Below are 13,879 nucleotides of genomic sequence, written 5' to 3' on the forward strand. Positions count from 1 at the left end.
CGCTTCATCCTTGGGGCACAGCGCATCAGCCAGGATGACGGCTCTTGTAGGTGTTTACATTTTATAACGTCCCTTTCTCTTCTAAGAAGGATTTTTGCCGCGCTTGTGCATCCTCCTTTACATCTGTTCAAACAGCCTCTCCTAGATTTGTAGCCAAGTACCAGATGTGCTAGACAGGACGGCTGTTCCTCTCCATCAGGAACGGTAGAGAAGAAAAAAAGAAACATGGAAGTATGAATATTAAAGAGCAATGGCAAGTGCGTTGTGGGAGAGGTTTTATAAGCAGGGATTTAGCTTTTTTAGGAAATTCCACAGCAGTTGAGGTAAGTGTAGAGTGTAAAAATACTTGGAGCTAGTTTATTTGAATTGGCTGGGTTCCAGGTGGGCAGCGTCCTTTTTAAGTATATGTAGTACTTTTAAAATCCAAAGGCTATTTAAGAATTAAGCACAAATATAATGATAATAATAATAGCAACAACAATAATAATTATTATTACTGTTATTATTACCACCTGCTGTTAAAAGGGGGTCCAAGCCACCAAGATGTCATCAGAAACTGAAATTTCCCCTCCAATTTAAAGGGGCCCACGTCTATGGGATTTGGGCCTATCTCATCTCGATGTGTTTTAATATTATTACCTACACGACTTTTGCAGTAAACATAATAGTCACCAGAAATACTGTGAAAAGGCCATTCAGCTCTTGACAGTGATAATACAAAGCTTGTGACTTTTGATTTACACTAGCAAAGTTCAGAATACAGACAATTGCAATCCTAAGCAAATGCAATTTTTGTAACTTTATTACAAGAAGTCTTGTCCATGTATTTGTCTATGTCAAAGGCTCTTGGTAGGGTTATTTTATACCACTAGCAGTAGTCTGCCTGAGGTTCTAGTTCTGTCTTATTCTAGTTTATTTATAATGAATTGTTCATGCTCCTTCTCTCCTTCCAAAAAGCAGATCATTGTAGTTTATGTGATCGGTAGAGCTGATGGGAAAACTTTTTTTCTATTGGTAAATGGCAGTATTTTGAGATTACTTTTTTGCCTGAATTGGTACAAAAAGAGCTAATATTGCAAACTTTTCACATAATGAAGTTCTCTTTGGAAAGTTGCTGAAATGTTGGCTTTTGATGTTTTTGATCACAACAGAAACTCGTTGTGTCCCCAAATTTCGAATATTTTACTTTAACTTTTTGGTCTGAAATGAAAGGTTGCATCTTTGAATGGCAATTTGTCTGAAGTGGAGCTGTAGCTACGAAAAACGTATATGTTAACCCAACCTCATTTTCTAATAGAAAATGTTTTGTTAGAAATGTTCAAGCAGCTCCAGTGATTAATACTGAAGTGTGACTGGAATATTACTATACCTTTTAAATTGGTTTCTTCTCTACAGGTAGTTTGCATAAGGAGCCCACACTATTGTCTGATAGCATTAATCTCTGTGATTCAGATACGGATTATGAAATAAGGCCTGAAATAGTCTGTCTCCTAATGGCCCCAATAGTTACAAACAACTGTGATCAATTTGAAGCAAGTGGGAAGATACATCCACTCAATTATACCATAATGGAATCAAATGACAAAATGAAAAGCATTAGCAAGTAAGAGCTGGGTTTGTTTGCCCATTGAATGTGAATTAAAGAAACCTTAAGGCTATACTTATATTCTTATATATTTATTTTTATTTGTATACTTATTTATTTAATTCATCCCCTTCCCTCTCTGCCCCCTTAAATGACAACTGCTAAATTAAGAAGCCAAAACTCTGCATCTTTAAAAATCCTTTCCTTTAAAAAAAAAAAATAGAAGAATGTAGTGCTTATGAAAGATGATGGGTTAATAGCTCTGACAACTGATGCCATTTGCTTATGTTCACAGAAGATAGGCCTTGGCTTGAATAAGGATGCTTAAAGATAAGCATATGCTTAAGTAGGTTGCTGAATCAGTCCCATGATTCAGCAAGCCGCTTGCTGAGCTGCTTCCCATGTAGCAATTCAGCAATGCTACAAAAAACTTTTCTCGGATGGCCTAGCTAATATGAATCCACCAGAGCTGGAGGCAACGGTATTGGATATGAGCTCCCCTTATGTCTGTGTGGTTACAGGTTTATAAATCAGGTGGCTACACCTTGAATTCCACATACATTATGGGGGAGAAAGTTGTGTTTCCTAGGAGAGTTGAAAAAATTGGTGATTTATCAGCTGGAACTGAGGGATTGCTGTATTATGTCCATCTAGGCCAGTGGTTCTCAACCTTTTTAGATGCAATGTAGCCCTCGCAAAAATGCCAGCTCTTAATTTTCACCAGGTTTTTGACTACGGAAAAATAATAGAGCAATTCTTGTTGCAGAGCGCTCAGAAAGACCACAACAGGTCAGATTTTTTTTTTAAATTATGGGTTTGAAATCTCTGAATTTATCTTGTGAATCATGGTTGAACACCTAACACGTCGCATGGCACTCTTGAAAGGATCTCAAGACGCACAAGGATGTCTTGGCATCCTGGTTGAGAAAATCACCAATCTAGGCCAAAAGGCTGTTTCCATCTACCTCAGGTAAGGAAACTCTACCAGCAATAGGAGAAAAAGAGAGAGTGGCTCCGTCATGTCCCACGTAATGATGGTTTGTATATTTTCTTTTTGGGGCCTGCATTGATCATAATCCCCCCACTTTTCAGTAGTACGTTGTGTACTTATTGATGTCTGCCTCGAGGAGGATTCCACTCTGGGAATGACTGAATTTCAGTGGTGAGCAAAATAACTCCCACATATTTTGATCCCAACCTTTTTGGGATCAGCAGTGCTCTAAAAATGTAAGAGATGGAAGTTTTCAACGTGTGGAACCCATTTCCCCACCCCCCTCGTTTCGTATTATTGTTAATTACTTTTCTCCTTATTCCTGTAGCAATTATAAAGTATCTCTTTTTTGGCCACAAATGGGGAATACAAACAGCAGTCATTGACAAATGACAAGTTATGGGAATTTATTTATCAATCTGCTGCATCCTTGAGGGCATGATTCATGGAGACTAGGATTAGAGGCATATTTAGTGTTATGTGTTCTTGATTGCTTGCAAATGGGAACTCAATTGATTCAATTTGATGCTGAGCAGAAAGCGTGGAGAAACGGAGTGCTGCCGCTCTTCATGCTGCCAGGACTGGATTGTAAGTACACTTCACTTTGTGCAATGGTGGCAACTCAAAGGAAAAGAAGAATGAAGGCAAAGAAAATGACTGTGCTAGGTTTTAAAATATTTTTGTTGTGATGGAGGTTGGGGTTTTTTGTATTTTAGTGAGAACTTTTCCTACTGGCAAGGCTGCATATGTGACATCAAAGCAGATTCCTGTTAAAATGACTGGGGCAGGATAGATTTGGCTATGGAGGCAGTCTTTTCTCAAGCACAATTCCCACTGGAGCTAGAGAATCTGCTCTGAGAATAGCGCCAGGCTTGTCCCGGTGCAGTTAAGGGGAGAATCCAGTCTGATGTTGGCCTTCTTCAAGGAGAAGACTGGAGATCCTACACATACACATTTCACCAGTGTCCAGTCTTTTTCATCATGTCTCCAGTCCAACCTTTCTATATGGTCTGCTCCCAATATTCTGCATAGGCTGCTGCTTCTGGTGTCGGTGTTGCTAAATCTTGTGGGGTGCATGGTGGTGCTACAGGGCATCTCAGGAGATGATTCATGGTTTGCTTTTCCCAACAAACACATTGGCTGGTTGCATAGAGGCTCCATGATTGCATCTGCCAGGACCCAATGAAAATGCTAATGAATCCCTGTGTGAAGTGTCACTGGTTTTACCTTTGGGTAATATTAATTAATATAAAGAAAGATAGTGCAAACCCAGGGTGCCAAAGCATTAATATATGGCTTTGGGATCCATCCAAAGTCGAAGTCTTGGGTCATTCCAAAGTTGATTGGGTTTCCGTGGTGTTAAATATTTTAATGGAAAAAAAGATCTTTGACTACAAGCCCTGCATTAGTGTGACATGTCCTAGGATGGCATTGCATTTGTCATTAATCTGGCAACATCAGAGGAGCAGTGTGATCTAGTGAGATTCAGAAAACCAGTTTCTTTTCACAGCTGTGCCACTGATGTGCTCTGTGGCCTTGGGCAGGTCACTTCACTTCTTTCTTGCTCTTCTTCCTTTTTCTGTAATGTTGAACAGTGATTTGGCCCCTCAACTGAGGCTCAGTCCAACTGCAACCAAATCAAAGTCTCATTGATTTTGGTGAGTTGCTTCTGGTCCTCCAAGGACAAGAACTTTCTATACAAAGGGCCTGTTCTGGTGACTCCTGAGTGCAGGACAAAGCAGAATTTAAATGTATTGCAGATCATCCACTGCCTGTAGACAAAACTCCAAGGGACCTTAACCTGGCAAGGGAAAGTATGTTGGTTTCTTGCCCTGAATGCATTGCTTGAATGAACCAATGTAAGTGGAACATGGAAATTGTATAATGGGACATCAGGTGGAGCAACATGATCCTAATGCACCAGAAGATACCAGTCCTTTGTGAGTGCATATTAATTACTAGTGTGTGAAGCATTTGCAGAATGACTCTTTAAATACCACTTGATCTGTCTCCAGATGCATGACATAATTGGTCTCAGACTAATCTAAATACCTACCTTGCTTTCTTATGCATACACTAATTGGCTACCTTTCGAGGAAGTACCTCTGTTTCAAAGGTAGTCCCAAAGTTTTTGATGCTTTAGTGCCATAGTGATAAGTGCAGTATAGAAACAGAAAAGCTGGTCTACCAATACTCAGTGTTGGCTCCTGTTAATACTTCCCAAATGGACCATCAGAGCTGTTGGTTCCTGAATTCATTTGCTGTCATAGTAGGTTTTGGTCAGTTTTAATATCTTGATAACACTGTCCCCCTTCAGTCATGGGGGCTAATAATACTTCCAAATGATGTGAGAGATCCATTGTGAATTTGGCCGTGGAGGAGATAAACACCCTGAGTCAAAAGAAAAGCCAGGGTAGCACATCAACAACTATTTTTTTTCCCCTCATTTACTTTGACAATTACACCATACCTGGTTTTTAATTATTTACCACAATATGTTTGCAGTGCCCCAGAGTGTGTTTTGTAAAAATAAGGAAGTCTTAGTAACGTGGCAGCTCAGAACTGCTTCTGTGACTTAATCTTTGCTGCAGGGTGGTGAGAAGCGGCGCAGAGAAGGCATGTGGGGTACGGAGAGGTAGATTAGGCAGATTATTTTATTTTGTTGCAGTAGTTTTTCCTTGGGAACCCTGGTGATAGATATTCCACATACAGACAGATGTGCTATCAAGAGAAAATTTCCTACAAATAGTGTTGTGCACATTCATGTTCTCTGCGGTTGTGAAAACTAGCCCCGAGTTGTGAAATCCTCTCTCTCACAGTCTGTTTTCCCACTGTTTCCCCATGCGAGTGTACAAGGTGCATTGCCAGGAAAGAAGCAGATAATAGCAGCAGGTTCATTCGAAACAATTACGTCTGCCAAAGGAGGCGATGCCTTCTTTCAGCTCTAATCTCTTTTGCTACCTCAGTTTCCTCTTCCAGCATCTACAAGGGTGGACCACTCAGGTTTGTCAGGTATGATAGGTCATGCTCTTTTCTGGTTGGCTAACTAGGGTTTTCCCGAGTCAACACTCCCATCTCAGAAACGGGCACAAAATCTGTCCTGTGGACCTATTGAAATGCTATATGGCATTCTTCTACCCCAGACATTATGGCTAAGTACAGACAGTCAAAAAGCTGAAGGCTGAATTGATTCAATCTTTGCAGGTTAGTCCAAGCTGTGTAGATTGAACCAATAAGCAAGTGAACAGACATTCACTTTTGATTCGGGAAATGCATCACATGCCAACAGTGGCCCAGGCCAGAAGGCACTAGAGCATGTCTTCCTGCTCTCCTGGTGCAGACAGCTTGGGCCAAGTCTAGCCTGCCTGCCTGCAAGGGGAGGGTTTGTGGGGGAAGTGCAAAGCATCCTGGGATGCTGGGGGACTGTGAGTTAACTTGAATCTGGAGGGGATCTGGGATAGAAGTTCAATAAACCAATGTGACCTAAATCAGTTGAGTCTGATACCACATCCATCCAGGTTTATTTTAAATCGGTTTTGACCACTTTGAAAGCAGCTTATGTGCACCGAACTTCTGTTGTGTTACAGATTTGAACCGGTTTCCAGTCACTTATTCTGCATCTTATAGGCTAGGGACAGAAATTACATATAAACCGGTATGAGTCTTGTTAGATTCTTTGATGTTCTGGAGTCGTCTTTTGTCTAGTTTTTCAGAAATAAAAGTCAAAAGGCCCCAATTTGGTCTTAATGCAGCATGGTGACATTATTTAAATTTCAAAAAAAAAAAAAATATATATTACAGGACAGGGCATTCATTTCCATGCAGGCATGAGATATTATTACTTAGATATTATGATGAACTGCACTGTGGCAACCTCTAAGGCAGATACAGACTTGCAAAGATGTATCATTTCCGGTGCCTCAGTTGATCTACCTGTGAACTGTGTATAATGTGCATATAACAATATAATGCTGGCACTTCACAGTGTTGTGAGATGTAATTATTAATAATTATACCAGTATTAATAATTACATGACTGGTAATTAATAGTGACGTTCGGAGGTGCAGACAATGCTCCGATGGAAGCTTCTGCTATATATGTGGTAATGCTTTTATTGTTTTATGACTACTGAAAGTTACCTCTCACACATTAACTCCAGGCAGGCCAACGCCCTTATCCTACTCTTGCTTACGTAGATATAAATCCGAGTAATTCCAGTGAAATCAATCAGACATTGACACTGGATCCAGTGGTATCAAAAAGTGAGCCAACGACTCTCGTTAGTCTGCTTATTTTTGTCTTCATCTCCAATCTTGTGAGGTGTTTTCTCTTCCCCCTTAATTCTAAAATGCTACCTGGCTCTTCCAGTGTCACATTGATCCGCTGTTTGCAAGTCGCCTTGTAAATCTGTGTGAGCATCATATCTTCGCAAGGCTTTGAATCGAGTCCAAGACATGAGTCGGAGGCAAAGAATTCTTTCTTTCTCTCTTAAATCTTAAAACGTGCTTCCTGCATAACCTGTTTCGGGCACATTGCCTTCGGAGTTGTCCCACCCATTTAAATCATAAAACAACAGTCCTGTAATGTCTCTGACTTGGAGAAACATTAACAAAGGGAGGTGTCGTGTTTGAGACGGAGGCTGTATGGATGACCGGGCTGGCATCAAACTCCAGAAACTCTTTATTTGATCAGGATGAGGAAGTGCAGCAGTAGCAGCTTTCAATGTGTAAAAAAAGTTTGCCCTGGCTGCTGCAAGGAGGGGAATGTGGAGTGAATGATGGATTTCATAAGGAGCTTTTTGGTAAGTGTTACCCTGACTGGTTGGAGAAGGGGAGCTGGGTGCCAAGGAGGCTGGTGTGGCTGTGTGTGCCAATAGCCGGTTGAATCAGACGCTGCCCGCTGCTAGTATGTAGTTCCCTTGTAGCTGTACTTTGCAAGAAGAATCCCCTCTTGGGCAGTTACGACTTGCGTTCTTTTTCATCATTAAATCACTCCGAATCCCTCTGTGTATTTCAACGAAAAACTTGCCGTAGTGTAAGACTATGGAAATTAAATACATATTGGGCTTTTGCTGATAGGACTTGGAACTTTCCACTGATTCCTGCTTAATGCTGAAGGAATGAAGTAAATCTGCTTTTTTTCCTACTCAAGCACCAAATTCTCTATGTCTTTCCAGTCTCATCTCCCTGCACCTTAAATTTTCTAGTATCGGTGCTGAACTGTGGGAGAGTTTTGAGATGCAGACAGTGAAAATAACAACTAAAAGATTTTCTTCCTACACATTTTTGCATATCTGAACCCATTAGTACAAGTAACTAGACCAGTTTGTCTTGCCGGTGCTAATATTGGAGGGTTTTTTTCCACGGTGGCATTTTGCCTTCAGTAGGATTTAAGAGGAACAGACAGTCATTTTGGTTTCGGAATAAATATAACAAGTATTTCCAGAGATACAAGACTTGGAAAAGGGTGGACTTTCAGTGCTGACAAAGCTAGAGCAGATGGCCTTTTGTGTTGATAAGTATCACAAAATTGCCTTTTGTGACACCAGCGATGGGGAGATTTTTCATGTACTATATTAAGAGCCAGCTTCAGGGATGCAATGGCTTCTGACAGTTGCAAGGCTGCTTCCTGGCTTTATTTTTATTAAATAAAATCTGTTGGACCATACTGTAAAGCAGTGGTTTGCAACCCTTTTTGGCGTCAAGGTACCTCTCTTTGGGCTCAAAGCATCCCTCAGAAAATGCCAGCTCTAAGTTTTCACTCATTTTTTTGACTATAGAAAGATAATACAGCAATTTTTTTTTTCTGTTGCAGAGAACTCAGAAAGATGACAACAGGTCAGGATTTTAATACTCTGACTTCTTATTTGAAATCTCTGGGTTTATCTTGTGAATCATGTTTGCCCTCCTAACAGTGCTAACATTGCATGGCAACCTTAAAAGCATCTCAAGGCACCCCAGGGTGCCACATCACCCTGATTGAGAATCACTGCTGTAAAGGGTAGGTGAGATCCTGGTGTGTCTGGGTTGTCTTGGCTGCTGGAATCATCTATCCCTAAAAGGTCTTCTGGTTCATGGTGGTTTGCGCCGATGCTGGGGTTTATCTTCCACTGGCCTAGGGGTAGTCTGGCCTTTGGGGACTTCTCTGCCATTCCCTTTCCCTCCTGGAGGTTCAGGAGGATGAAAGGGGAAAGGCATAAAGATGGAGACAACTCCAGGATGGTTCCTCAGTCATGCCAGTCCGCGACTGATTTTACAACTTCTTGTTGCCACCACAGGCAAGTGTGTATGAGACCAGCCATGAGGCTGCCATCAAAGTAAATTTGCCATCCATGAAGTACATTTTCATATTGTTTTTCTGCGTTCGTAGTGTTTTTTCTTCCTCTTGTTTTTGTCTGTTGTCTTCTCTTTGCTCAGTTTTTTACTCAAGAAGAAGAAGGTTTTTTGGAAATCTGGGTCATTAAGACAAAAGCTGAGCGCTGACATTCCTTCACAGTGTTGTTCCTTCTAACTTGATGCTCTCCTTTTCTTCAATCCATCAATGAATCGCTAAAGCTGCTAATCCCACCTGCCACATACCCTCCTCTGACCTGCAATATCTTTCCACTGCCCCTGTTTTTTCTCAGCTGGATAGCCATTAGCCCAGACCTCCTGTAACCTGCCATCTGAGCCCAAGCAATCTTCTGACTACTGCTCACTGTAAAGAAACAAAAGATTAAAGAAGAAAGTGGAGGAGGATAGAAACTGCCTTAGTAAAGTGCATCCTTTTCTTCTTATCCTTGGAAAAGCCATATATTTATCTACTGGGAGTGACCTGATATTTTGCAAGCAGATGAGTAGGAGTAGGTAATCATTATTTTTAGGCAAGGGTAGGTCCTAATGAAAAAGAATAAAGCTAAGCATTCAATTGAATTAGCCTGTGATTGTTCGATCAAAGATATGAAATTACAAATGACTGCAAGTTCAAAAAGGGAGGCATTAATTTAGCTGCATTGTGCTGGCTTGCTGGGATCACGTTATCAGCCTGTCTAATGACCTGTCGCTATATTTGCTGTCCTAGGTGGAGCTGGCTTTTGAGGGATCTTAGATTTTATTATATGAAGTTTGTCTTTTTTTGATGCCCAGAGTCCATTTTCCAGCCTCTGCCCATCTGGATCTGGATAGCATGCCTGCATCCAGTTGCCCTAGGCAAATGAAATGGGTGGTTTTGTTTACACAATTAAAGGCACTTGCATCTGTTAGGGGTGAATTGAACATGGGGTTTTATCTACTGCACAGCAAATTCAAGTGTGTCCACATCAAGCCAGAGTAATTTGAGGTCTTGTAGGTGAAATTCAGGAGAAGGGACAAGGGACAGAAGTTATGCGTAAACCAGTTTTAAGCAAGAAGAAACTGGTTTAAACCTGTAACAGAACAGAAGTTCAATGCGAACCAGTTTCAAAATGGCTGAAACTGGTTTAAGGTAAACCTGGTTGAATGTAGTACCAGACTTAACTGACTTGGGTCAAACCGCTTTATGAAACTTCACTCCCAAATCCCTTCCTGAAGTTCTCTCCCAGACCCCTGCTTTGTGAAACTTCTCTTCCAGACCCCTGGGGATCGCAGTCCCCCAGCATGCTTTCCAGCCCTGGGCTGGGGTATGCGATCTGCTTCAGCAGAGAAGGGTTTGGGGGGGAAGGGAGGAGGCAGGGGCTGCCCCCCCAGCAAATCCTGGATGGGGGTTAAACCCTCCTTCCACCCTGGCCTGCTAAACTTACTGCTGGCTGCAACTGTGGACTACAAATCCCAGAGGCACCTGGAAGCAGGAGGAGGAAGTGATGAGCAACCCTGCATAGTCTTGCTATTGTGATTCTGGACTGCAAATCCCAGAGACCTTGGGACCAGCAGGAAGAGGAAGCGAACACACAGTCCATGCTGGCTACATGCCAGAGAGATGTGCTCTGGCACCCCCTGGCATCTGGCCTGACTCACTGCAGGCATGTGGCCGCATTTCCTGAATCAAACGTGAATGTTGGTACAGTTGTTTCTCAGTGTAATCTCTGCAGTTTAGATTAACCTGCAGACACCGAATTGATTCAGCCTTGGGATTTTTGACTGTCTGTACTTAGTCTTAGAGAACTATCCCACTCACCAACCTGGGCATTTCCGCCAGCCACCAGACGGAGCTGACTGCCTTGCTTCTGGAGGACTCCCTTGTCTGTGCAGTTCAGTGCAAGCTAATCTGTTAGAGCCATTCAGTCTAATTTGGAAGTGCCTATAAAATACCACTCGTTAAGGAGGAGCTACTTGAAAAGAAAGGTTAAGCCCAAGGCTCTAGTTTGATTTTGCTATTTTCATTTAAAGGTGAGCCATAAGCATCATTTAGTCATCACAAGTAAATGATAAGTATAATTTATTTACCTGTGTTTCATTAAGAGTCATTCTACATTAGGATGAATATACATACTTGCAAGTGTATAAAAAGATGCCATTTTTACTTTCACCCCACACATTTCTGCAGCAGCTGTAGAGGTCATGTAGATCATAAAGCATGGCGGAGACTGGAAGCAGGGGATTTAAATCCACAGTAACATAGACTGCAGACAGATGTAATAGTAAAAAATGGGAGGGAAGGTGGGGGCTTCCTTATCAAGGGTGTGCATCAGTTGAATTGGTGTAACTATTTCATCTGTCCTATCCTGCCCCCGTGTAGTAGAGCTAAACCACTGGAACGCTACACTCTTGCATTCATGTTTACGTGAATGAATGGGACAGGTTAGGATCAGAAGTCCTGATTAAAAGTATGGAAAGATTTGCGCATTCATGAAGCCCATTGATGTGCTATTGGGAATCTGTATAAACACAGCAATTTGTACTTTGAATTATAGGGTAAGGGCTGTGGTCTTTATGTTGGGTCCTTCTTGAGGTCTTTAAGGGACTTTGATTAAAAGTCCATAACTCATTGGTCTCCTTAGTTCATTTGCCAAGTAGATCATTATCTCTATATCTATGCCAACAACTAATGCAGGCAGCTGTGTTCATTGCATTCCTTCCTTAAGGTGTTAGGGATGTCAGTAATTGTAGCTGGTAAAACAAAGTACCCTCGATGTGCATCTTGCAAGGTAGGGAAAGCAGGGAATGATTTTCAGGTTTTTCAAATGAAACAGTTGTTATTTCTAAGTTCTCAGTCAGCCAATGAAGTCCATCATTACTACGGATCCTGAATAGCTTTGCTTAAAAAAACAAAAGTTATTTCTGTGTATTAGAAGAGTCTTTCCTACATGGTGTGACCTTGTGAGCTCAGTTTGAAAATAGTATGCCTGCACTTTGCACACCTAGACTGGCATGCAAAAACAGAGTAATTAGCTCGCTGTTTTTTTCTGCTCTATTTACAAGTACAAATTGCCATTTTACAAATGCAAATCATGAGTTTATGGAAGCAGTTGAGCATTTTGAGGATGTGTTTGTATTAGATTCCCTACCTGCTGACTTGTGTGCTATTTAGTACATGTGCTTTCCTAAAGCCCCAGCTCCCGGACAGAAGTGATTCTGAGGCAAGCTCAGCGGTTGTTTGTTTTTTACTTTCGGGGTATCTAGCCCAAGTTTAGAGGGAAAAACTTGAAAACATGAACCCTATAGGCTCCAGAAACAGAAAATGATGAAAAAGCATGCAAAATATATATTATTCCTACGGTCTTATGATTTGGGGGAGGGGGGAGCTTGTGATATCTGAACACTAAGTTTGCCAATACTCATTTGACTATAAGAAGAAGTGGTTTAAGAGACTTAATATATTGTTGCAGGTAATTGATAGAGAAGATTACTTTGTAGCTTACTTAGTTGAATGAGGGATGGTTATTGAAATATTATATTGTACAAGTAAAAAGCAAACTATGACTCATGCTACTCCAAGGGATTCTTATTAACCTGCTAATGGAAGGGCCATGTTCTCTTTATGTGCTTCACCGCAAGAGTGGGTTAGCAAGCTTCCTGAAGCCTTATTTTGCCCCTAATTCTGGCACTCTTTGTTATTATGTGAAGGGTGATTGAAATGAATTACAGAAGGAAGTCAAAGCCTGGTCTCAATAAGTAGCTGTATGTGAGATGTGTTTAGCTGCATAATGATCATTTCACATATTCGGTGATCTTCAGGAGAGGAAATTACTTATAGGAAGGTAACTCAACTGGAAGCAACTCTCTTGCCATTCATCCTGGAGATGCACAGGTCTGAGCTCTGCATGATTGGCAGGTGTCACTGGCATGCGTCTGATAAACAGCACACAAGGTACCCGTTCAGTAGACAAGAGGTGAGAATCCCAAGCACCTGTCTCATCTCGTCTCTCCTATCTGATGGCATCCAAATGCTAGTCTAAAATAACGGTAGTGGAAGGTATGGGTCAGGAAAGACTGTCTAGGGGAAGAACCAACTTGCTCAGGGTTCAAAGGCCCAGAAGGGGAAAGGGCTTCCCAACAACCAGAGTTCATCAAAGGAAATGTCAAAGGTCCTTTACCTCTTGGAGTGAGTTTGGCTAGGATGGGTCCAAGGCAGAGACACTCACCTGTGCTCAGTGCTTTCTTGGACACTTGGGAGACAGTAATTCATACTGGCAGAGTCCCTCCAGCAATTCTGGCTATGGACTTACACATCAGCAGTCAATTCCGGGGTTACTCTGCACTGCAATCACACAGCAGAAGATACATGAGCTAGGTCCAGTGCCACTGGGCTAATTCATCCTGTATCAGAAGTGCAGATGTATCCAGTGTTCAGGGAGAAAGTGTCAGCCAGTATGTGACTTGGGAATGAAAAAATAAACCTACTTCTATTGAAGGAATTTAACACCCTCTCTCCCTATGCTTCTGGCTAGGAGGCAGTTTGAAATGATGGTAAGTGCTAGTGATGTGAAATCACCGCTGCATATATCATGGTTGGATAATAGCCACTGTATTGAGTCTTTCTCCCAAGACATTAGCTGATCAGCTCTGTGGGTTGTGGCAGTAGCTTCCACAATGCATGGGAGAGGAGGGCAGCTGCTTTATTAAAGGGCTTCATGCAGATCCCCATCAGAAAAGTGTGGCACGTGGAACTGACTCTGAAACAGAAAACTCTGCTCTTTTGAACACCCTGCTATAGAGCAGCCCATCTCACAGTGCATGTGCATGTGGTTTTGCACTCAGTTTTGTGTCTGTTTGGCCCATGTTTCAACAAGATCTATGTGAACCACGGACCCGTTAGCAGCTGGAACATCAGTTCTGCTAAAGCGTGTAATTATATTTCCCTCTATTTGCTCCATGCTAGTGTATGAACCAAGGTATCGATGCTGCTA

At 41.8% G+C, this 13,879-nt stretch overlaps 1 protein-coding gene across 7 annotated transcripts in view; it reads left to right on the forward strand.

Annotated features, from left to right (window-relative positions):
- RAP1GAP2 (RAP1 GTPase activating protein 2) overlaps positions 1–13,879 on the forward strand; it is a 318,779-nt gene that overhangs the window by 257,799 nt on the left and 47,101 nt on the right. Inside the window, exon 1 of one of the 7 annotated variants that reach the window (XM_019493273.2) lies at positions 7,165–7,378. The exons of the other annotated variants lie outside the window; for them this stretch is intronic. Coding sequence (XP_019348818.1) covers positions 7,352–7,378 — 27 coding nt within the window. The 5' untranslated portion in view covers positions 7,165–7,351. Of the gene's footprint in view, positions 1–7,164; positions 7,379–13,879 lie in introns of those variants that run through there. 7 annotated transcript variants of the gene reach the window in all.

This window comes from Alligator mississippiensis, chromosome 14, assembly GCF_030867095.1.
Source record: "Alligator mississippiensis isolate rAllMis1 chromosome 14, rAllMis1, whole genome shotgun sequence".
Taxonomy (NCBI): Eukaryota; Metazoa; Chordata; order Crocodylia; family Alligatoridae; genus Alligator; species Alligator mississippiensis.